Genomic DNA, 21,744 nt, shown 5'->3' on the forward strand with positions numbered 1-21,744 from the left:
CTACTCATATTACCTTGACATATAATAATGTTTCCAGCGTTGAATATTTCATGATCAACATCCTGATAGTTGCCATAGACCAAAAACTGAACTGGACTAATGATATAAATATCGAGTCTACAAGAACAGGTGGGATGCTGGGAATTCTGCAGTGAGTAACTCACGCCCGGAGTCCCCAAGCTCTGGCCAAAATCTGCAAAGTACACACCAGGGGTGTCTTGGCACACTCTCCACTTGCCTGGATGAGTGCAGATCCAATAACAATCAAGAAGATTGACACTGCCCAGGAAAAAGCAGCCCGCTGGACTGGCACTCCATTCACCAACTTTAACATCCGGTCCCTCCACCATCAACACTCAGTGGCAGCAGTGTGAACCATTTACAAGATGCACTGCAGAAAATCACCAAGATTCCGTCAACAGCACCGCTACATACCATGCTGTCTTGGATATCTATCGCCATTCCATCATTGTCACTGGATCAATATTCTGGAACTCCTCTGTAACTGGACTATGGGTGTCCCTGTTACACTTGTACTGCAGAGGTGCAAGAAATTGCTTCCGCACCAATATCTCAACCGCAATTCGGGATGGGCAATAAGTGTTGGCCTCACCTGCGGTGTCCAGATCCTGTGAAAGAATAACTTAGAATATAATTTCCTTAATGTCACTGTTGATTAAAAAGTGAAATGAAACTTGCTTATTGTCACAAGTAGGCTTCAAATCAAGCTACTGTGAAAAGCCCCTAGTCACCCCATTCCAGCACCTGTTCGGGAGGCTGGTATGGGAATTGAACCGTGCGGCTGGCCTGCTTTAAAAGCCAGCTATTTAGCCCTGTGCTAAACCAGCCCCTGGTTACATTGTTTATCGTCTGAAACCTGTGTCCTATGGTTTTTGACGTTTATTCTCTATCTGAGATCAAAGCAAATTACTGCGGCTGCTGGAATCTGAAACAAAAACAGAAAATACTGGACAATCAAAAGATTTGACAAAGTGTCATCCCGACTGGAAATGTTAACTCCCTTCTCTCTCCACAGATGCTGCCAGACCTGCTGAGATTGCCCAATATTTTCTGTTATTCTCTATCTACCCATTTTAAAGTGAGTCCTCCAACCCCGACCCCATCCTGATTTTCAGCACAATTCAATTTACTCTCAAACTTCCCTTCCCTGAGAAAACAAATGCAGTTTCTCTAATCTATCTGCAAGACGGAAGTTCCTCAAACCTGGAAAAATCTCACGCCCGTTTTGCGACTTTTGAAATGCGTTCACATTGTTCCTCAGTTGTAAATCTCTCTCTATCACTCCGTCTCTGGAATTCTCAGGGTACCTGTTTAACATCTTTATCCTACACAGCGATGACTGCGTTTGTTTCAATTCATTCTTTCATTCTGATTTCGGAAACCTCATTAATTTTATCTCGAATACAGGCCCAATCAAACCAACTCTCCTCAAAGGACAGTTGCTGCAATCCTGATATCAGTGTACTGAGCCTGTGCTACATGCTCTCCTTGGTAGTTATATCCGTTGTCAGGTAGGGAGCCAAAAACTGAACACAGTACTCCCGCTGTGGTCTCACCAAGGCCCTGTGTTACTACACTAAGATATGTGTACTTCTGAACTCAAATCCTCTTGCGATGAAGGCTAACTTGCCATTTGTCTTTCTAATTGTTGCTGCATCTGCCTCTTCACTTTTGTTTACAAGGAAACACTTTGTACATCCACATTTCCCAAAATATCACCATAAAAACAGCATCTTCAACGCCCACTCTTTTGTAACAGTGTTCATATCAAAGAACTAATAGAACAAAGAACAAAGAACAATACAGCACAGGAACAGGCCCCTCGGCCCTCCAAGACTGCGCCGATCACGTGTCCTATCTAGACCAACCGCCTGTATTCTACCATACCCCGTCTGTTCATGTGCCTATCCAGATAAGTCTTAAAGGTCACTAACGTATCTGCCTCAACCACCTCACATGGCAATGCATTGCAGGCCACACCGCCCTCTGTGTAAAAACCTTCCCCCCTCACCTTGAACTTGTGCCCCCTTGTAATTTTCAATTGTGCCCTGGGGAAAAGCCTCCAACTGTTCACCCTATCTATACCACTAATAATTTTATAAACTTTTTTCAGGTCACCCCTCAGCCTCCATCTCTCGAGGGAAAACAATCCCAGTTTATTCAATCTCTCCTCATAGCTAATGCCCTCCATACCAGGCAACATCCTGGTAAGCCTTTTTTCTACTCTCGCCAAAGCCTCCACGTCCTTCTGGTAGTGTGGTGATCAAAATTGGACACAGTATTCCAAATGTGGCCTCCCCAATGTTTTGTATAACTGTAACATAATTTTCGAGCTTCCCCAGCCACCACCCTGTAAAACAATGCTAATCTCTGCCTTTGTTGTCATACTCCTGTGATGATACGCTCACTATTATTGAGACTCAATTTTGTTCCCGATTTATTTCTTTAGTCAAATATATTCCCCCAGCTGGTGGAACATTCACTCCAGGACTCTGAATTATTACCCCAGTAATTTAACCACTGCACTAGCGTTCCAGGTGGACATAAGGAATGTGTCACATCTGAATCATGTTATGTACATGATTTAGACTCTCTGAAGATGAGTCCAGAATATGGGTTGTTACAGTGTCAATTTATTGCATAAAATGTGTCTCAGGAGAACGCGAGTGGGCTCTCCTGGCAGCCAAGGTCAGTTTCAGAGTGAAATGACAAGCGATGGAATGAACAGAGGTCATTGATGTATATTTCATCAATCTTTATTCTGATCAGTGGGGAATTTGGAGAAAGGTGTTCACCAGTCAATGATTTATCGACCCGCAGCGACAATTGTGACTGACTGATTACTCATGTAATAACTGTTACATTTCCGTCTCAATCACAGCCAGATAGGGGAGGGATTTCCCATACCCTCTTTTATTGTTTTTTGCCTCGAGTCTTGAGTTTTTCTTTTCCAATTCCACGGTAAGTTTTTCTCTGGCATTCTGCACCATCTATTTCTTCTTAAACACTGAATGCCTTCCCCGTCATTTACCTACAAACATTGCATACATCCTATAGTTTAACCTTCTACACAACTCTCCTCTGTCCTATTTCTTACCTAACAATCAATATGTTCCATTAGGTTCCCTTCTTCTCTATTCCTAATTAAACATCACAGCACTTCATTCAAGTTATTTTTATTCTATTCTAATAATAAGTCACTTTGTCCCATTAAATCCACTTTGCTTTGACAAATTACATTATTGTTGCATTCCTCAAAATTCCAATATCCTCCAGTTACAGTTTACGACTTACCAATTTTGAACTTCCTTTATTCCCATTGTAATTAAGCAATTCCCCTCAATTCACTTCCCTCTCTCTTCAAGGAGCTCCTGTATTACCAGCTCCCCTCTGTTTTCTCTATTTCCGGTCTTAATTCTTTAAGCTCATTAGTGCGAATTCTATCCAACTCGTGACCTCTTAACCCGATTCACCTGTTGATCGTTCCGAACTGCAGGCTAGCTGATAATACGAATGGTTTATTATATCCGTCTCCCTTTTTAATTAGCCAAAATCTCGTAGCTCCGACCAAATACACTTTTGGGTCCTGTGGTTCTAATCTACTAGCCCAGCTCCATCCTGCATTCCCTCTCCAGAATCCTTCAATGTTTTCTCGTCTGCCCAAACCTCTCATCCGCCTGAGGTTTCAGTTTTGTGCCTTTGACACAGCAGTGAAATAACCTTTCACAAAGTTTGAAAAAGGCGATGGTGTCATTCATCCTGTCTTTGACATGGTTGGAGCGCGCCTTCCACTCTAAACTCAAGGCTCCAGTTAGCAGGTGGGTGGAACTGCCCTCGCCTGGTCCCACTCTTACCTCTGTGGCCAGATACAGAGAGAATATCCTGGAATGATTCACCATCGAGTGCTGGCACTGCTACCTCCGCCCTTTCCACTGGTTGTCCCGGTCACCTTGTTATTTTTCATTTTCCAGGCTAACTTTGGCGAAGTTATTGAGAAACACCTGATCAGATTTCAGGGACACAAAGCAGGCACTCCTCGGCGCCACTTTTCTCGACTACTCCATTGCCTCTTTGTGGTCAAATTCCTTGAGCATGTTCTGCATGTTCAGAGAACATTTTTTCTGTCATGACATTAAACCAAAAATCGGAACAGATGACTCCAGTGCAGAGAACCTAGAAGTGACTGTATAACACGGTGCACACACTTCCAGTGAGAGTAACATATTACATAGAATTTACAGTGATTTGGCCCGTCGGGTCTGCACCTTGGAAAAAGCACCCTACTTAAGCCCACACCTCCGCCGTATCTCCCTGCGGCCAATCCACCTAACCTGCACATCTTTGGACTTGTGGGAAGAAACCGGAGCACCCGGAGGAAACCTACACAAACACAGAAAGACAGTGCAGCCTCCACGCAGACAATGACCCAAGCCGGGAATTGAACCTGGGACCCTGGAGCTGTGAAGCAACAGTGCTAACCACTGTGCTCCCGTGCTGCCGATTAATCCGGTTCCCACCTAAACTCAGACCCTGGGTCAGTGAGGCGTAGAACAAGCCAAAAGTAGAAGGTTTCCCATGTGATGTGGCGGGCATGTAAGGTTAGGTTACTAAGGATCAATGTTTTAGACAATACAAATGTGAGGGGCCTTTCATTGTTGCAGTTAAGGATCCATCAATATGCGAGGGTTTGTGTCTCAAAGATTCATTGTTTGGTCCTCGGCTCCATTTGTGATGTCAGCTGGAGACGGGAATCAGCCCCTAGTTACAATTCATTACCTGGAGTTACCCTGGGCACGGAGTGGAATTACTATCACACCTAAATAAGAGGAGTTATGGCTGGACGAGATGTAGATCCTCACATTATTAATCTGTGTCTGTGCCTATTCCTCAGGTTTAAATGGGCGGAGAAAGGTTTGCAGCCTCGTGATCTTGTCCTTCCGTCCCAGTGACTCCCATGGCTCCCTCCCAGAGATGGAGAGAAGCATTTGTGACTGTCTCCTGCACAAACATTTTAACCGAGGGGAAATAAAGAGGAGGAGACGCAGGGTGCCACCCAGCAGATGCTTGTCTTGGTGGAGGCCCATTTAGAAGTGTGCATGAGGATGAGGCCAGGAACCCTTCCTCTGTAGCTCAGAGGGACTGCCAGCAATGCGATGGAGGCTCAATAAGTAAATAGAGCGATTTTGCACAACAGGAGACTGACAAACTTCAGCCGCAGGTTAGCTCTCCAATCCCCACACGCACTCATTCCAGCCAGGAAGACGACAGCACAGAGAGCGGAAGCCGATTCGTAGATGCAGAGCTCAGGTCCATGCTGGACGCCATGGAAGAAAGGTGGGACACCCTGTTCCCCAAGGTGGGAAGGAGGATGCCAACTGCCATCATACAATGGGCCTGGGCGCTGGTGGCAGAGGCTGTGAGTGCCGTGGCCCCCACCATCAGGACTGGACAGCAATGCTGGAAGATGCTGCACCAGTTTCTCAGGGCCGTCAGGGTGAGTAGGCAGAATTGTGCCCCTGGCACTAACGCCCATCCAAAACACCTGTAACCCCCCCTCCCCCACACCAAACCCCACCCGCCGGCGGTGTGCACGCACCCCGCACTGCAACAAATGTCAACACCCATATTGGCCACCATGGCTGGTGCCCTGACCACGGACGCCACCAGCTGCTCCACCGAGTGTGGCACGGGTCTGACTGCCGAACACTGTCCACTTTCTGTCTCCTCCCTCCCACAGGAGAAGATGGCGAATAACCACAGTGAGAGAGGGGACCGCAGCGGGACCGCTTGACCTCAGCAGTTGCGGAACAGCGGGCACTGGACTTTGTAGGTTGGCTCGGAGAGAGGGCAGTCACCGAGACGGAGATCTGAATCGGGCAACCAAGTGAGCTCCTCGCTGCATGGTGGATTCCCATGGCACGCATGGGCACCACGCCCACCCCACCACCACCCCGGCCCACCCCCACACCACTCCCTCTTCACCCCACCCCACCCCCACCCCACCCCACTCTCCCACCACCCCCTCACGATCCTCTCACTACCCCAACACCATCCTCTCACCATCACCCTCCAATCATGGGTCACGAATTGTGTCTTGCAGGATCACCGGGCGATGATGCGGGCCCTTCTGGTGTCCCCAACCCCAATACCAGGAGAGCAGCGAGGAAGATGCAGACACGGGCACGGGTGGGCGCCCTCGACCCACAGCCAGAGGTACCCCAGAGCACCAGTCTGGGGATGAAATTGACCTCCCATCAGAGCTGTCTCCAACACCCTCCACCATCCCAGAGACACTCACCTGGGCTAGGCAATTCAGTGAAGTGGGCCTTGTGGCAGGATCTGGTGCACATCACTCACGTGGAGCAGTACAGCAGGTGGAGGGAGGATCCCCCGAAGGGGTGGACGGTGGGACGTTAAGCCTTTCCCAGGGACCAGCTGCCTTGTGGCCATGTTTCGGCCTTCAGGAAAGGGCGGTCCCATCTATTGTGGAGATGCAGTCTCAGAGCCAGGGACTACATGAGGGGAGTCGGCAACCACCCATCGCCTGAAGGTGCAGTTAGAGCTGGTGAACCAGCTGTAGGGCAGGAGATGGTGCCAACCATGCGTACTACTGAGGTCAACACCGTACGTGCAGTATCTGCAATGGAGGCCTTGAGGACGAAGGTTTCGGCCATGGGTCAAGATGTCCAAGGCCTGGGCCACTCTGCACTGTCAGTGGCCAAGGCCCAGGACAGGGCTACCCTCTCACAGGCAGCCATGTGCCAGGGCCACCTGGATTTTGCAGCAGCACTCCTGGGCACGGCCCAGTCACAGGGGGCCATGACTGAGGACCTCGGCAGCATTGCCCGGGTGCTGGCCGCCGTGCCACAGACCCAGAGGGAGGTGGCACAGTCACTGTCCGATGTAGCACAGACCCAGAATGTGGTGGCCCAGTCCCTGGGTGAAATGGCGCAGTCCTAGAGGGATGAGTTCCACTCCCTGCCCTCCATGGCTGCGAGCATTGCGACCTTGGTCTGGGCGCCTCAAAGAGTTCATGAACCGCCAAGTGCGCCAAGGTAAAGGTGCCGCGCGCACTACCCGGGTTTCGGGCGCAGATGTGCATAATGCCCAGGTTTCGGGTGAAGAGGTGCATGATGCACATCTCATGGTCACACACCAGCTGCACGTTCATCGAGAGGAACCCCTTTCAGTTTGTGAAGACCAGCCTGTCCTGTACCGGAGCTCGTAGGGTGACATGCATCCCATCAATCACCGAGCTCTGTGAGATTCCCGACAAGCCCCCACTCAGCGCTTGGAAGTTCCCCGTTTCATAAAGGATCCGGGCGACCATCACCTTGATGGCCAATGGGAGCGGGTGTACTCCCCCATTCCCCCGGGGTGCCAGATGCACCATGATCTGGTAGATATGTCTTAGACGGCATGCTCGATCCGGCAGGTCCTGGGATCACATGTGCTGCCGGTACACATGAGGCTTTATGCGGAACCTCCTTTGCACCTCCTCCCCCTCGGCCTGTTGGGCGAATGCCTTCCATCCTAAGCGACTGACTCCCGTGCCTCTGGGGCAGGCTTCGCTACTGAAACGTCCTCCTCAATCACCACCAGATAGCACAGCCTGTGCATCCCAGGGCTGCCGTGACTACGCACAAGGCCACCATTCAAGGTTGAATCCCAATGCCCATTGTCTGCAGGGGTGAAGGTCAGACATGTAGCATGGTGCATACCTCTGTGCTCAACCAAATCCAAAGGGATTCACGATGGTTCCGGCCTGCATTGAAGACCCTGCCCCCACATGTCCCCCTCTCCCATCCTGCCCCTCGCAGTCCCACACCGTTAATGATATGGAAACATCGTTTACTGTACATGCGGAGGAGAACGCATTGATGCTGCTGTCGAGGTGCCGGACATTACAAATTGGTGCACGCCCGGCACCCACCATGATTTTGGCTTCACGACCAATTCTCCCCCCAATCTCCTTTCCCGATTTCCCAGTCGGCCTGGGGAGAATCCCGCCAATGATGAGGATAAAGGGGAGTGAGATTAGCTGAACTGATCTTCCAGAGAGTGTGAAAGAGAAACATGTGCCAAATGGCCAACAGCAGCTGTGTGTTACCCATCGATAATCTGCCTTGGACTCGAAGGTTTCTCCAATTGAATTTCAACTGGTGAAAGAGAGCAGCCATATGCGAGAGTGTAAAGGAACTGCCCAAACTGGGCACGCTGACGTTAGCATTACTGAATGGTAAATAAAGGCAAAGGCCACGCAACAATCACAGATTTGTCCAGAGCAAGATAGACGGAGGGTTTCAAAGCTGGCATAGGGCAGGCATTAAAAGGATGGGGGACCTGTTCATAGACGGGACCTTTCCCAGCCTGAAAGCGCTGGAGGAGAAATTCAGTTTGCCCCCTGGAAATGCTTTCAGATACCTTCAGGCACGCGCATTTCTAAAAAAACAGGTGGTGTCATTTCCGCTGCTACCCCCACACAGGATACAGGATAGGGCGGTCTCCTGCACCTGGGTAGGGGAGGGGAAGGTGTCGGACATCTACCAGGAATTTCAGGAGGCGGAGGAAGCCCCAGTGGAGGAACTTAACAGTAAATAGGAGAAGAAGCTAGGTGGGGAGCTAGATGCGGGCCTGTGGACGGATGCCCTAAACAGGGTTAATTCTTCATCATCCTGTGCCAGGCTTAGCTTAATCCAGTTTAAGGTGGTCCACCGGGCACACATGACGGCAACCAGGATGAGCAAGCTCTTTGGGGTTGAGGATAAATGTGCGAGGTGTGCGGGAAGCCCTGCAGATCATGTCCATATCTTCTGGGCATGGCCGGCTCTTGAGGGTTTCTGGCAGGGTTTTGCTCTGGCAATTTCCAAGATCTTAAACACGCGGGTGGTGCCGAGTCCAGTGATAGCGATCTTTGGTGTGTCAGACGTTCCGGGAGTTCAGGAAGCGAAACAGGCCGTCGTATTGGCCTTTGCCTCCCTGGTAGCCCAGAGACGGATCCTTTTAATGTGGGAGGACTCGAAGCCCCCGAGTGTAGAGACCTGGGTTAGTGACATGGCTGGCTGTCTCAGTCTCGAGAAAATAAAGTTTGCCTTGAGGGGGTTCTCTCGGAGGTGGCAGCCATTCCTCGACTTTCTGGGAGAGCAGTACTGTTCAGCAGCAGCGGCATCCCGGGGAGGGGGGGGGAGGAGAATTGTTATGTTGTATTGTTCTTTTCTTTGTATATATGATTAACTTTTACTTCATTTTGTTATGTTAATGGTTGCACACGGTTATGCAAAAATTATGTATTTGACAAAAATTTTGAATAAAAATAATGTAAAAAATAATAAAGACAAAGGCCATTGGGTGAAATTATATGAAATCTAAATCTGGGAATCATGCTGTTTACAGGAACGATTCTAATGCTGGTTAATTCAGCTTCCAATTGTTTTTTATTACATGTGATGGGACTTGTACATTCTTGTGGTAAGGAGTTGGATGGAGTACATTTGCATCACAGAGTTTCTACAAGGGAATTCATTCAGCTGTCGAAACTTGTTTGTGGGAAATTACAAAAAAACAACTTGAACCGTTTTCTAACCTCAGCTTCCCTGGAGAGATCCTGGAGAGTATAAAATGAATGCAGTTTAATTGAGAGACATTGGTTGCTTCTCAACGGAAGAGATTCACTCCACACAGAAAATGCATCGACCAATTCAGATGGTCAGGAAAATATACTACTTGATACTTGCCATAATTGGTGTTCCAGGTAAGGGTTTATAACAAATGAAGTTCTGAAATTATGCACGTGCGCTGGTTTCCGGAATTCACCTTCTCATGGCTGCTTTAGTCACAGAAAATCTTTCATCACGAAGGATTAAGAACATTATTGTTTAATTCAAGGACACTGGTTGTTGCTGTTCCTGGAAATCACAGCATTTTAAAAAGTGCCTGGAAAACGGCTTACAAGCTGTTTTTTGGTTTCGGTCTGCGTGCTGAATGCAGAAATTGTTACATAATATATTTTATGTTCGTGGCAGTAATGTGGCTAACTAATCTATGTTAAGGTGTCCAGTCTCTATATCAGCTAAAGCTGTGCTTCTGTGTTGTAAAACGCGTGGCCATTATTGATGACAACCACTTGATTATTCAAAATTCAAGCAACCAATGGAAATGTGTTTTGATTGCTGGAGATTCACTGGAGTACAGATAATTTTACAAGGAGTGGTGGTCAGTCCTAGCTAAACAGGTCATGGAACCTAGTGGGCTACAGATTATATAATCAATGGGAGAAGCCGGATCTGTGTGCAGTTTTTCAGTCTGCCAGAAGGTTTGAGTTGAATAGCAGGCTTGCCAAATGCAGTCTGGCTGGGCACAAGAGTCTGATAAGACAGAAGGATTTTCAGACTTCCTGAAAGGGAACTCTCTCCAATGGTCTGCACAAATAAGCAGGGAAAGCGTTGTGTTAACTTTACTTCTAAGTGGCATTTGAACCATCTTGGGTTGCTTAGTTGGAATATATATGGCGATGGTGTAAGGCATCAGTTTGAGATTTCCCTTATGTTTAAGAGCTCTTTAACTGATAATTGTAAAACTAGCTTCTTTGCTCTAAATGTGGGTAATTCTATTCTTAAATTAAAGTTTGTTTGAAATAAAGGCTACTTATTAATCAGAGTGATCACTCAGTTTAAGTGGGAATTTACTGGTAAGATTACTCTTTCAGTGAGGACGAGTTTCCTGGGTGTGGAAGAGGTTACTCTAGTTGTTTTGCAAAGAGTGGTTAAAACAAAACTTTTGGCTTTGGCGGTCAAACTGCAATTGACTTTACCTGAAGGGGTGCAGACGTTGGAGATAATTAAAGCGATAGCTCAGCATTTAAATTCACCAAAGACATCATTCGGAATCACTAGAACTAGCTAAAATTTAATTACGAGTGAAACATTTTGAAATGGAGGAAAAGCTTGAGCTCCTCAAAAGAAAATTGAAATGAGGAAACTTATTGTGGAAATGGAAAGATGAGCAAGGGATGAAAAGGAAAGAGGCAAACGAAGAAGAAAAGGTAAAGGAAAGAGCAGCAGCGGTAGAGGGAAAAGACAAGCAGAGAGATTTTGAACTTCGGAAAATGAATCTGCAAATAGATTACAAACTGAAAAGTTTGCAGTTAAATGCGGACATTGAGGCTGTTGTATTATATTACTTCTCCTGGTAGCATGTTATATTACTTGAAGTAATGTGTGTTACACATTTGTTTATGCCGAGAAGTTCTTAACTTTGATGATGATGAATACTCAAAGTCATCTCGTGATAGCGAATAATTTATTGAGTAACTAATCAATTAACTTGTGAGTTTGATTCTTCAATACGTTTATCAATACTTTTACTAGCAGTTAAATTAAACAAGATAGGATTGGATTAACTATGAATATTATACTTGTTCTCTGAGCTACCTCTACGCTTCTGTTCTCTAGTCACAACACACCCAAAGAGAACGGGGAAACAGATTGAGCCTGTATTTATACCCCCTATTAGTGTTGCCCTCTAGTGATCATTTGACTGTACTGACTAACCATTAACCCTTTATGTATATACATATACAAAGATCACTACAGAGGCAAGTTCAGAGGAAGGCAGGACCCCTCTTTGTCAAAAGCCTCAAGTGAAAATGTTTGAATATATTCATGCACTTCCTACGGTTGACGAGAAAGATGTCGAAAAACGTCTTTTGTCTCGTTGTGAAATTAGCCAAATACCATGTGGGTATTGTTGGTTCAAACAAAATTGTTCGATGGAGCGAGTGAAGTGTTTGCATTGTTAGCAGAGGAGTTATCTAGGGATTATGATGAGGTGATAAAAGCCAATTAAATGCATATGGACTAGTGCCAGATTCCTATTGATGAAAGTTTAGAAATCTATGGAAGGAATCACGTCAGACGTATATGGAATTTGAAAGAATTAAACAAAATAATTTTGATATGTGGTTAAGAGAATTAAAAATTGACCGAACGCATGAAACCCATGGGGACATAGTTATTTGTTGACCAATGTGAAGATTCACTTCCAAAAGTAGTGAGAACTGCTGTGAAAGAGCAAAGGGTTAAAATTACTCGACTGGCAGCAGAGCACTGTCAATTAGTTCATAAATCAAGGTTTGTAGTTCAACATCAATTTTAAACTGTGTAGGAAATGAGCTGGGGAAATGAGAAGACTGCAGGTAGTGAAGGCAAAGCAAGTCTCGGAGATATTGATGACTTTTCAGCTCAGGTCAGAAAGGAATCGTCTGGGTGTGGAAGAGATTGAAGAAAAGTTCAATGTTTTCATTGTAATAAGTTTGGATCCACCAAGTCACGGTGTTGATGTCTTAAGATAAAAACTAGGTAGATAAACAGGATAAACTAACAGGGTTTATTAAAATGGGAAAGAAATGTGGTTACCTCTCAAGAGGTGCACAATACTGCACACTGGCTCAGAGGGTGCATGTTAGGAAGGTGTCTGGTTTGTTTAAATATTTTAGATGTGGGGTAGGGTTTCCACATGTCGACAAGGCGGGTATGTAAAGAGATTAAGACCTTCAGGCATACAGGAGGAAGTCAATCTTTAATGGGTGAGAGACAGAGGTATGTAGTTCAGATTAAAATTGCCCGATAAAGTGGTAAAATGTGGGATCACAATGAAGTGTGTCGTATTCCATTATGTAAAACTGGTGAAGTGGCTGCAGGGTAATTATCTTTTACAGGCAGGTCCAGTCCTTCGTGGGTAATTATATAGCGAGTGATGCCTACTGTGGTTGAAAGGCAGTGGAAAGTGAAGCGACTGAGGTGTTTCAAGAATCATATCCGAGTGGTGTTACTAGATTGTGTGGGAATAAAATCACAAAATCACAGGTTGAGACATGAGGCGGAGAAAACAAGGAGTACGGATAGCGAGATTGAGGTTCATTTATCAGGTCCAGCCTTTAACCAGATGACTGATAAAGAACAAGAGCAAGTGGAGGGTGGAGTTCAGCTGTGGAATTCTCTGTCAGCGGATCCTCCGGCCCGCCGGTAGCACACCCACACCCGCACGTTTGCTGACGGCGAGGGTCGGCCCACAATCGGGTACTCCATTGGCCAGCTACGGGAATGGGGAATCCTGCTGCCGACGGGGGTGCGACGTGCAGGACTGTGGACCGGAAAATTCCGCATATCTTTAGTTCCAGAAAATTAGGAGAATTACAACAGAGGAATTCAGAGATAAAGTTGATCAGAAAGCATACACAGAGATAGAATCTGAGTAGCCAGGAGTGTTATTACACAATAAATAATATATTAATAAGGAAGTGAAGCCCTTTAAATGCTCAGGTTGATGATAAAAGGTCAGCACTTGATCACATGGTATTAACAGTGCATTATAGAAATGAAGTTCTGTGGGTAGCACATGAGATTCCTGTAGGGGGTCATTTAGGAGTAAGGACAACTCCAGTAAATATACAAAAACATTTTCATTGGCCTGTCCTGCAGCGGGATGTAGTTGAACTTTGCCATACATGTCATACTTGATTGGTATTGGAAAATCTTAAACAACAAGCAAGCCAGCTACATTAATACCCATTCTTGCATTTGAGGAAACATTTGTTGAGGCCTCAATTGTTAAGATGATAAAAAGTAATCAATGTTTGTTGACAATAATGGGTGTGGTTGCTAGATTTCCGGAAGCAATTCTGTTGCAAAATATTGCAGCAAAGAAGGTTGTAGTGGACTTAACTTTGTTTTAGCAACATACGGGCTAACAAAAGATATCTAGTCGGATCAGAGATCCAATTTTATCGCAACGTTATTCAGGGAAGTTATTAATAGCTGAGGAATAAAGTGCATCATCCAGCATCAGAAGGAGCTTTAGAAAGGTGGCATTTGATAAGTGGAATCAGACTTTAAAGACAACATCCATATTATCATAGAATTTACAGTGCAGAAGGAGGCCATTCGGCCCATCGAGTCTGCACCGACTCTTGGAAAGAGCACCCAACCCAAGGTCTACACCGCCACCCTATCCCCATAACCCAGTAACCCCACCCAACACTAAGGGCAATTTTGGACATTAAGGGCAATTTATCATGGCCAATCCACCTAATCTGCACATCTTTGGACTGTGGGAGGAAACCAGAGCACCCGGAGGAAACCCACGCACACACGGGGAGGATGTGCAGATTCCGCACAGACAGTGACCCAAGCCGGAATCGAACCTGGAGCTATGAAGCAATTGCGCTATCCACAAGGCTACCGTGCTGCCAACATTTTGACTGTGTTGTCTTCTTTATTTCTCTGTGAACCACAAGCTGTTTCCTATATTGACTGAATGACCACATGACTGGTGTACTAGTTCAAAGACAGTTTATTAATAACACAAGATTATTTCTATATGCAATGATATTTAGTTTACGCACTAAACTAGACCTAATCACTAAGATGACCTTTACTTCACTTCGGGGTGACCGGCTCTGTGCAAGAGATCAGGCCTTTAACTATGTCCACGTGGGTCGGTTGGAAGTCTTCAGGTTTGTCGCGGCTGGGCTCGTCCTTCAGGAAGTGATCGTGGGTCCTTGAACTTGGCTAGTTGATATGCTGCAATTGGTCTCACACAGGCTGGTCCAAAAGAGGCCGATCTTTCGGTTTGCAGTTCTTCTTATCCCCCTGGGCTTTCGCGCCCTTTGGGGTGGTCCGAACTCCAGATCCAATAGATCGATAGAGTTCCGATCACCCTCATTGATCCTGGCCAATTAGGGGGCGGATACCTCAGTGGCTGGGCGGGTCCTAGCTACCATTGTCATAGGCACGACGGCTTTTACAACTAATGGCAAGTGGCGCCGTTTCGTCTGCTACTGTTGTAACTCTTTGATTCAAACTTGATTGTCCTGGCGGAAATGGTGATTGACTCTTTATGGGTACAAGTTTAAGTCAGGCCTGGCTTCTTTGCACAATACACAGAGGCTGTGTTCCTGTCTGTGTTCAAGCTGACCACAATTCCCATGATCTTTTGCAGGTGGCCATTTTAGATGGCTACAGATACAAAGATCGCGCAGATACAAAAGGAGATTGCAAGCATGCTTAAGAATATCACTGAAGTCAGTTACAATGATTGGAGATCAACTATTCTGATGGTACCAAAACCAGATGGAATGAAACGATTGTGTGTTGGACAAGCAAAGTGTAATATCAAAGTTTATTTACTAAAAGTATACTGAGCAGTACCTTTCACAGAAAGGGTGAAGGAGATTCTGGCTTTTGATCATAGATCATAGAATTTACAGTGCAGAAGGAGGCCATTCGGCACATCAAGTGCACTTGGAAAGAGCACCCTACCCAAGGTCAACACCGCCATCCTATCCCCATAACCCAGTAACCCCACACTAAGGGCAATTTTGGACAATAAGGGCAATTTATCATGGCCAGTCCACCTAACCTGCACATCTTTGGACTGTGGAAGGAAACCAGAGCACCCGGAGGAAACCCACGCACACACGGGGAGGACGTGCAGACTCCACACAGACAGTGACCCAAGCCGGAATCGAACCTGGGACCCTGGAGCTATAAAGCAATTGTGCTATCCACAAGGCTACCGTGCTGCCCCAAATGGCATGCATCAGTTTAAAGTGGTGCCATTTGGAATGAATAATGCGTGAGCAACATTGCGAAGACTAACTGGACTACACAATTGTGCAGTGTACACTGCAGGTTTGGTGGTGTTCAGGTCTCTGCGAAAGGAGCTTTTGGAACATCTGAAGGATTTGCTTGATTGTCCACAATGGGATGATTTGGTGGTAAACCTGACTCAACGTCTGTTTACCAAAGCTAAATCACATTATGAAGCCACATTGTTGGTCATGGTCAGATTAACGCATGGAATGAGAAACTTAAAGCGATTGGGCACTTCACAATGCCATCGACGAGAAGAGAAGTTTTGAGATTTCTGATATTGTGTCCCTTTTGGCAGAAACCCCACGCCACATTTCACCATGATGGTTGTTCCACTGTGTTCCGCCACCCTGGGCTAGTGCGCGGTCAATTCCAGCCTCACTTTACCCTGAGTCGCAGCACAATTTAAATTGACAATTAATTCTTCGAAAATATCCGCGGGCTCTGGACTGTCGCTGACAAAAGACGACAGCCATCAGGTATGTAAATGTAAACACATTTTGAAAAATTAATAACAATAACTATAATTAACTATGCAGTAGATGAAAGTGGTTAACTATTATCTAATTACTAACCCACCTCTTTAAATCACCCCCACTCTCTGTACACACAAACGCAAGACTGACAAACAAACACAGAGGGGAAAAAGGTGTAAATACAATGATGGAAGTAAAAGGATAAGGGTCTTTGTTTCAAATGGTTGTATTATAGTTCAGCTTTTTCATACGTTAGCCTTCTCGTACTCCTTTCTACAGTCTAGCCCTTCAGTTCGAGGTTTTTGTTTTCAGTCCATAATGGTTTTCAATACAGATTCATCCAAGTCTAAAGAAGCTCTCCGCAGGTACAGACATCCTCATTAGGCAGCATGAATGGAGGAAGAGAGAGCGAGAGAGAGAATGTGAAAGAGAAAGATACACATTCACAGCTGCTCAACTCAGCGTCCAGGCTCCGAATGTCCTTTCTATGGTGATCTGAAAACAATTCCACTCAGGGAGGACCCATCATTGCCTGTCACCGGGCAGAATATGGCCCTTTGCCAATTCATTGGCTACCAGCCAACCAATTGAACCGCCTACCTCCGATCTCTCGGGTGCCACAAAGTCTGAGTTCTGCTGTTCAAAAACTCCACAGTTCATTATTTTACAACGTTTGAGTTCCTTGCTTGCTCTTTCGCCTTAAAGGTATATGTCCAGAAAATATCCATGATCAAAATGATAACCACCAAGTAAAAGGAATGGGAAATAAAGGAATCACCACAAAAGGCACCTTACAACTGACTGACCTTGGAAGACAGAACTAGAAATTCCTTTGGATGGCTGACCGTTTGGAGGTACTGACAAACTGAAAACTATGCTAGCTGTCGCATCAGTTTGAATCACACCGAATTACCACAAGCAATTTCAGGTGGCCATTGATGCCAGTGATGTGGGCCTTGGTGCTGTTATGTTACAAGAAAATGAAGAAGCTATGGAAATACTTGTTTGCTCCCCCACCCCCCAAAAGCCAAATACTCGTCAAAGGATGTATTCGACCATTGAGAAGGAGGCGTTGGGTTTGGCATTGGCTTTGCAACCTTTTGGCATTGATGTTGCTACAAATTCATCAGCGATAATTGTTTACACAAACCATAATCCATTGAAGTATTTGGTGAAGTTTAAAGATTGAAACAAAATACTTATAAGATGGAATTTATTGCGACAACAATTTAACTTGAAAGTTATACATGTGGCAGGAAGAGAGAATGTGAATGCCGATATTTTATCATCATTTGAGATGAAAGAAGAATGGAACGTCAAAATTGGGAAAGACAGACTTAAATGTACTATACTGCTGTTTAAATGTTCATGCATAAATATGAGGGGATATGTATCATATAGAGCAATGTGAATGCATAGTAATGAGTAGTGTTTAAAGTTGAAAATGTTATGCAAAATGAAGCCATATTTTCATATTGCTAGTTCATTCTGTTAAGAGGTTAAGTGTGAGGAATGTACAGAATTGGTATATTTCCATTGCATTTCATATCTGTTGCAGGAATGCTCTTCAAAGTCTGGTTAAGGTAATATCTGTTGCAGTCATATTATTAAAGAACCTTGATTATGATATCCAGACTGTGTTTCTGTTAAAACTTATTTTAAGATGAGTAAAACATTAGGTAACCATTGTTTCTATCTATTTATGTCTTTTCATACAGAAAGCTAATGAAACATTGTTATTGTTTCTGGAAATCCCCTGGGTAATAGATCATTTATGAGAGATTGTATTTTGTGCTAGCTGATTAAGTGGCGGGACATTATAGTGGGATACAAATTATGAAATTAATGGGAGGAGCCTTGTATTGCTGTAGTTTTGCAGTGTGTAATCAGCTTTTATGTTGAACCGCAGTTATGCAAATTCTGCCAGGGCCTATTAAGACGTAGTGTATTGGATCTGCTGTTAAAAAAGTCTCTCTTTCTCCAAAAGGTCTACACCGAGATAAGCAAGTAACCTATTTTGTCAACTTTACGTAGAAATGATATTTGAACTGTATTGGGTTGCTTCATTGGAATGAGTGGGTTAGGTGCAGACAGTAAGTACACGTTTAAAAATTTTATTTAAGACCTGTTAACAAAGTTATTTATTTGATGCTAATCTTGTTAATTCTGTGTTTAAATTAACATGTGTTTTGACATAGACTATACTTATTGGTCAGAGTTATCATTCCTGGGGTGAAGTACCCTTCCTTACAGTTTTACAAATAGAAAAAGAGCTCTGGGTTCCCGTCTGGTATTCAAAGAAAATTTGGGGCCTGTCCGTTTCCCCAATAGTATTAGTTTTAAACGACATTTTGTAAGAGCTGACTGAAAGTTCAGAAATTTGCTGATAAAAGGTGTTTTTTTGGACAAATGCAGCATTTGCGTGAAATTGTTGGGAAGCGGCATATTCATTCGCATAGAGTCCTGTTGATCAGTTGAATGCAATGATTTCAACATAGGCTAGAATGATTTTTTACACTGGCAGTTGCAAGTTTGGCTTTAAAAAATAAACAATCTCTTCATATTGCTAGTTAGGAGGAAGGTCTGATGTATGTAGAAATTGTTATATATTACATATAATAATTATACTTGTGGCAGTAATGTTTTAATAGCCTGGATGAGGTATATATTTGTTGCAGTAATATTATTACAGAATCTATGTTGTGATATCCAGACTGTATGTCTGTTAAAGCTGTAATTAAGAGTGGCTAATGGTGGGGAAATGCTTGATCCCGACCATTCTCTTTTTACAGAAAAATGGGCTGTTAACTTGTGTTCCGATTGCTGGAGATTCCCCGGAGTGTTGGTAATTTATGGGAGAGTGGTGCTAAATCCAAGCTAAGCAGGCCATGGAACTTAGTGGGATACAAGGATATAATGAATGCAGGCTAGGTATATCTGTACTTTTGCTGTCTGCTAGAAATTTTAAGTTGAACAGCGCTTTTGCCAAATGTGGTCAGCTTGGGAGGAGAATTCTGACAAGACAGAAGAATTTTCAGTTTGTTCCTGAAAGGCAATCTCTCTCCAAAGGTCTGCACAAATAAGCAAGTAATCATGTTCTGCTAACTTTATTTATCAGTAGAATTTTAACTTTATTGTGTTGCTTTGTTGGAATAGAGAAATCGGGAAGGTGTGAGGCATGAGTTGAAGTTTTTCCTTGTGTTCAAACACTGTTTACCCGATAATTGCTGTTATTTTCCTTGATGTTAATGCGGTTACTTCTTTGTTTAAATTTGCCATTCTCATCCCGTACCAATACAATGTTGTGTTCTGGACCGGGATCATGACATCTGGAAGAAAGGAGAAGGATCAACTGGGCGCTTGAAGATATCAGCTCTTTGCATTTCAGAGCGTGCCCACAGCGGCACATAATTAGAAGCTGAGTGTCTGAAGATTATTCTCATGTCCGCCTGAAAAACAGTGCAAGAGTCATGGTTGGATTTATTGAGCTATGACCCAATTGTAAGCCACACATATTATCTGGCTAATGCTTCCTGCCTGGTCTCAGGAATAGGCAATATTTTCTGTAATTCCACTCTCTTTTCCTTTTTATGTGTTGCAGTGAATTTGGTGTCAATTTTGATTCTTTCCCGTGGAAAGTGCAGCCTCTCCACCTGCACCACACGCTACTTGGTGGCTATGGCAACAGCGGATCTTCTGGTCATTATCACTGAGGTCATACTAAACCGAATCGATGATTATTATTTCCCATTGAATTTCCTAAGAATCACCCCTGTGTGTAGTGTTCGCTACGTCCTGCTCCGTATAGCCACAGACTGTTCTGTCTGGTTCACTGTCGCTTTCACTTTTGATCGATTTGTCGTCATTTGTTGTCAGAAGCTGAAATCTAAATATTGCACCAAGAGAACTGCAGCTGTGGTCCTAGCAATTATCGGCATTCTGTTCACTGTGAAAAACATCCCCATCTACTTTCGATTTAAAGCGAGATGGATTATCGACAATGTACCATGGATGTGTTCAAATAAGCGGAGCTATTTTACTGACCCTGTTTGGATTGGATTCAGAAAATTTGAAAAAGTTCTAACGCCACTGATACCATTCGCTTTAATTTTGCTGCTGAACGTACTGACAGTCGGACGCATTTTGGTGACCAGCCGGGTCCGTAAGAAACTGAGAGGTCAGAGCGTGGGGGATAATCACAGTGACCCGGAGATGGAGAGCAGAAGGAAGTCGATGATTTTACTCTTCTCCATATCCGGCAGCTTCATCCTCCTGTGGTTTGTTTATGTTTTGTATTTCTTTGATGTGAATGACTTCTTAGATGATGATTCATTTTACATCTTTGAAAATGTTGCCTATATGCTGCGGAACTTAAGTTGCTGCACAAACACCCTGATTTACGTCCTGACTCAGTCTAACTTCAGAGAGCAATTGAAGAGCATGCTGAAATACCCAGTTATATCAATTATTAAATTAATTAATAAACAACACATCTGAGACCAATCAGATGGTGAGGCAGTGCTGAAATGCAAGAGGGTAAAGCAGGTAGTTCGGAAGGGAAAGGCCAGGAGGAGTGGGGAAAACAAAATAACTGTTAGGGATGGGCAAGGGTGAATATGAATGTTTCAGGAGAGGAGTCAGATGATTTCCTGGTGTGCTGGAAATAAATCAGCAAACACCATCGTTCCTTTACCTCCTCTGCTTGATTTCCCATTTCTGCGCATTTTCCCAAAAGTAAAACTTAGCGGGTTCACAGAAAAACAAAATTGTTCGCATATTAGAAATATTAATGTGACAATGCATTATTCTTATTTATTTATCAATACATTCATTGAGTCAATAAACGCTTTATTAAATCTGAGTCCCGAGCTTTCTTAACGCCTGGCTGGGTAATTGGGAAGGTGGGGAATGGGAAGATGGGGAATGTGGTATATGGAAGTTTGTGGAAGGTGGGTAATGGGGAAGAGCGGGTTTGGGAAAGGTGGTGTGTGGAGTGGGAAGGTTGACTAGGTGATGTGGACGATGGGCTCAATGAACATGCGGGATGGAGCAGGCGGGACTGGAATTTGTGGGAAATGGGAAGGAGAGAGGGTGGAGAATGTGGAGGATGAAAAATGTATTGGATGCGGATTGTGGAGGATTGAAAATGTGGGTTGGGGCAAGTTGAGGAATGGATAAGTTGGGGGATGGGAAAATGGGCATTGGGAAAGTTGGGTGACGAGGAATGGGGTGGGGTTGGGAATGTTTTGTTGGGGCAGGTGGGTGCGAAATTGGTGTCATGGGGGTGGAGTGGGGTATTGGCATGGTGAGGGTGGGAAAGTTAGGGGATGGGGTGGTTGGGATGGCAAAGGTGTCCTTTGTGGAACATTCATGATTGGGAAGGTGGCGACAGGAGAAGGTATGGAATGTGGTACATCAGGGATGGGGAATGTTGGGAATGAGGAATGTGGAATACACAGAAGGTGGGGGGTGGGGAAGATGGGGATGGTGAATTTGCTGGACGTGAAAGGTGGGGTGTGGTCAAGCCTAGACTCTGGCAGAGCGGTGTGGAGGTTGGTCGTCACCACCAGGACCCATTTTCCTTGTGGGGTGGCTGT

The 21,744-nt window shown here is 44.8% G+C and overlaps 1 protein-coding gene across 1 annotated transcript; it reads left to right on the forward strand.

Moving 5' to 3' along the window:
• Nucleotides 1–15,031: 15,031 nt before the first annotated feature.
• Nucleotides 15,032–20,681, forward strand: LOC140411349 (probable G-protein coupled receptor 139). Its single transcript, XM_072500469.1, has 2 exons — nt 15,032–15,185; nt 19,749–20,681. The coding sequence occupies exons 1-2, from the start codon at nt 15,032–15,034 to the stop codon at nt 20,642–20,644; spliced, it is 1,050 nt and encodes a 349-aa protein (XP_072356570.1). The 3' UTR covers nt 20,645–20,681.
• Nucleotides 20,682–21,744: the final 1,063 nt, after the last annotated feature.

This window comes from Scyliorhinus torazame, chromosome 4, assembly GCF_047496885.1.
Source record: "Scyliorhinus torazame isolate Kashiwa2021f chromosome 4, sScyTor2.1, whole genome shotgun sequence".
NCBI lineage: Eukaryota > Metazoa > Chordata > Chondrichthyes > Carcharhiniformes > Scyliorhinidae > Scyliorhinus > Scyliorhinus torazame.

Bases quoted from the DNA above. Each gene is read 5' to 3' on its own strand.
- LOC140411349 (XM_072500469.1), top strand. From the start codon at position 15,032: ATGGCTACAGATACAAAGATCGCGCAGATACAAAAGGAGATTGCAAGC. The intron at 15,186-19,748 runs GTAATATCAAAG...TATGTGTTGCAG, and splicing joins GTGTGTTGGACAAGCAAAGT to TGAATTTGGTGTCAATTTTG.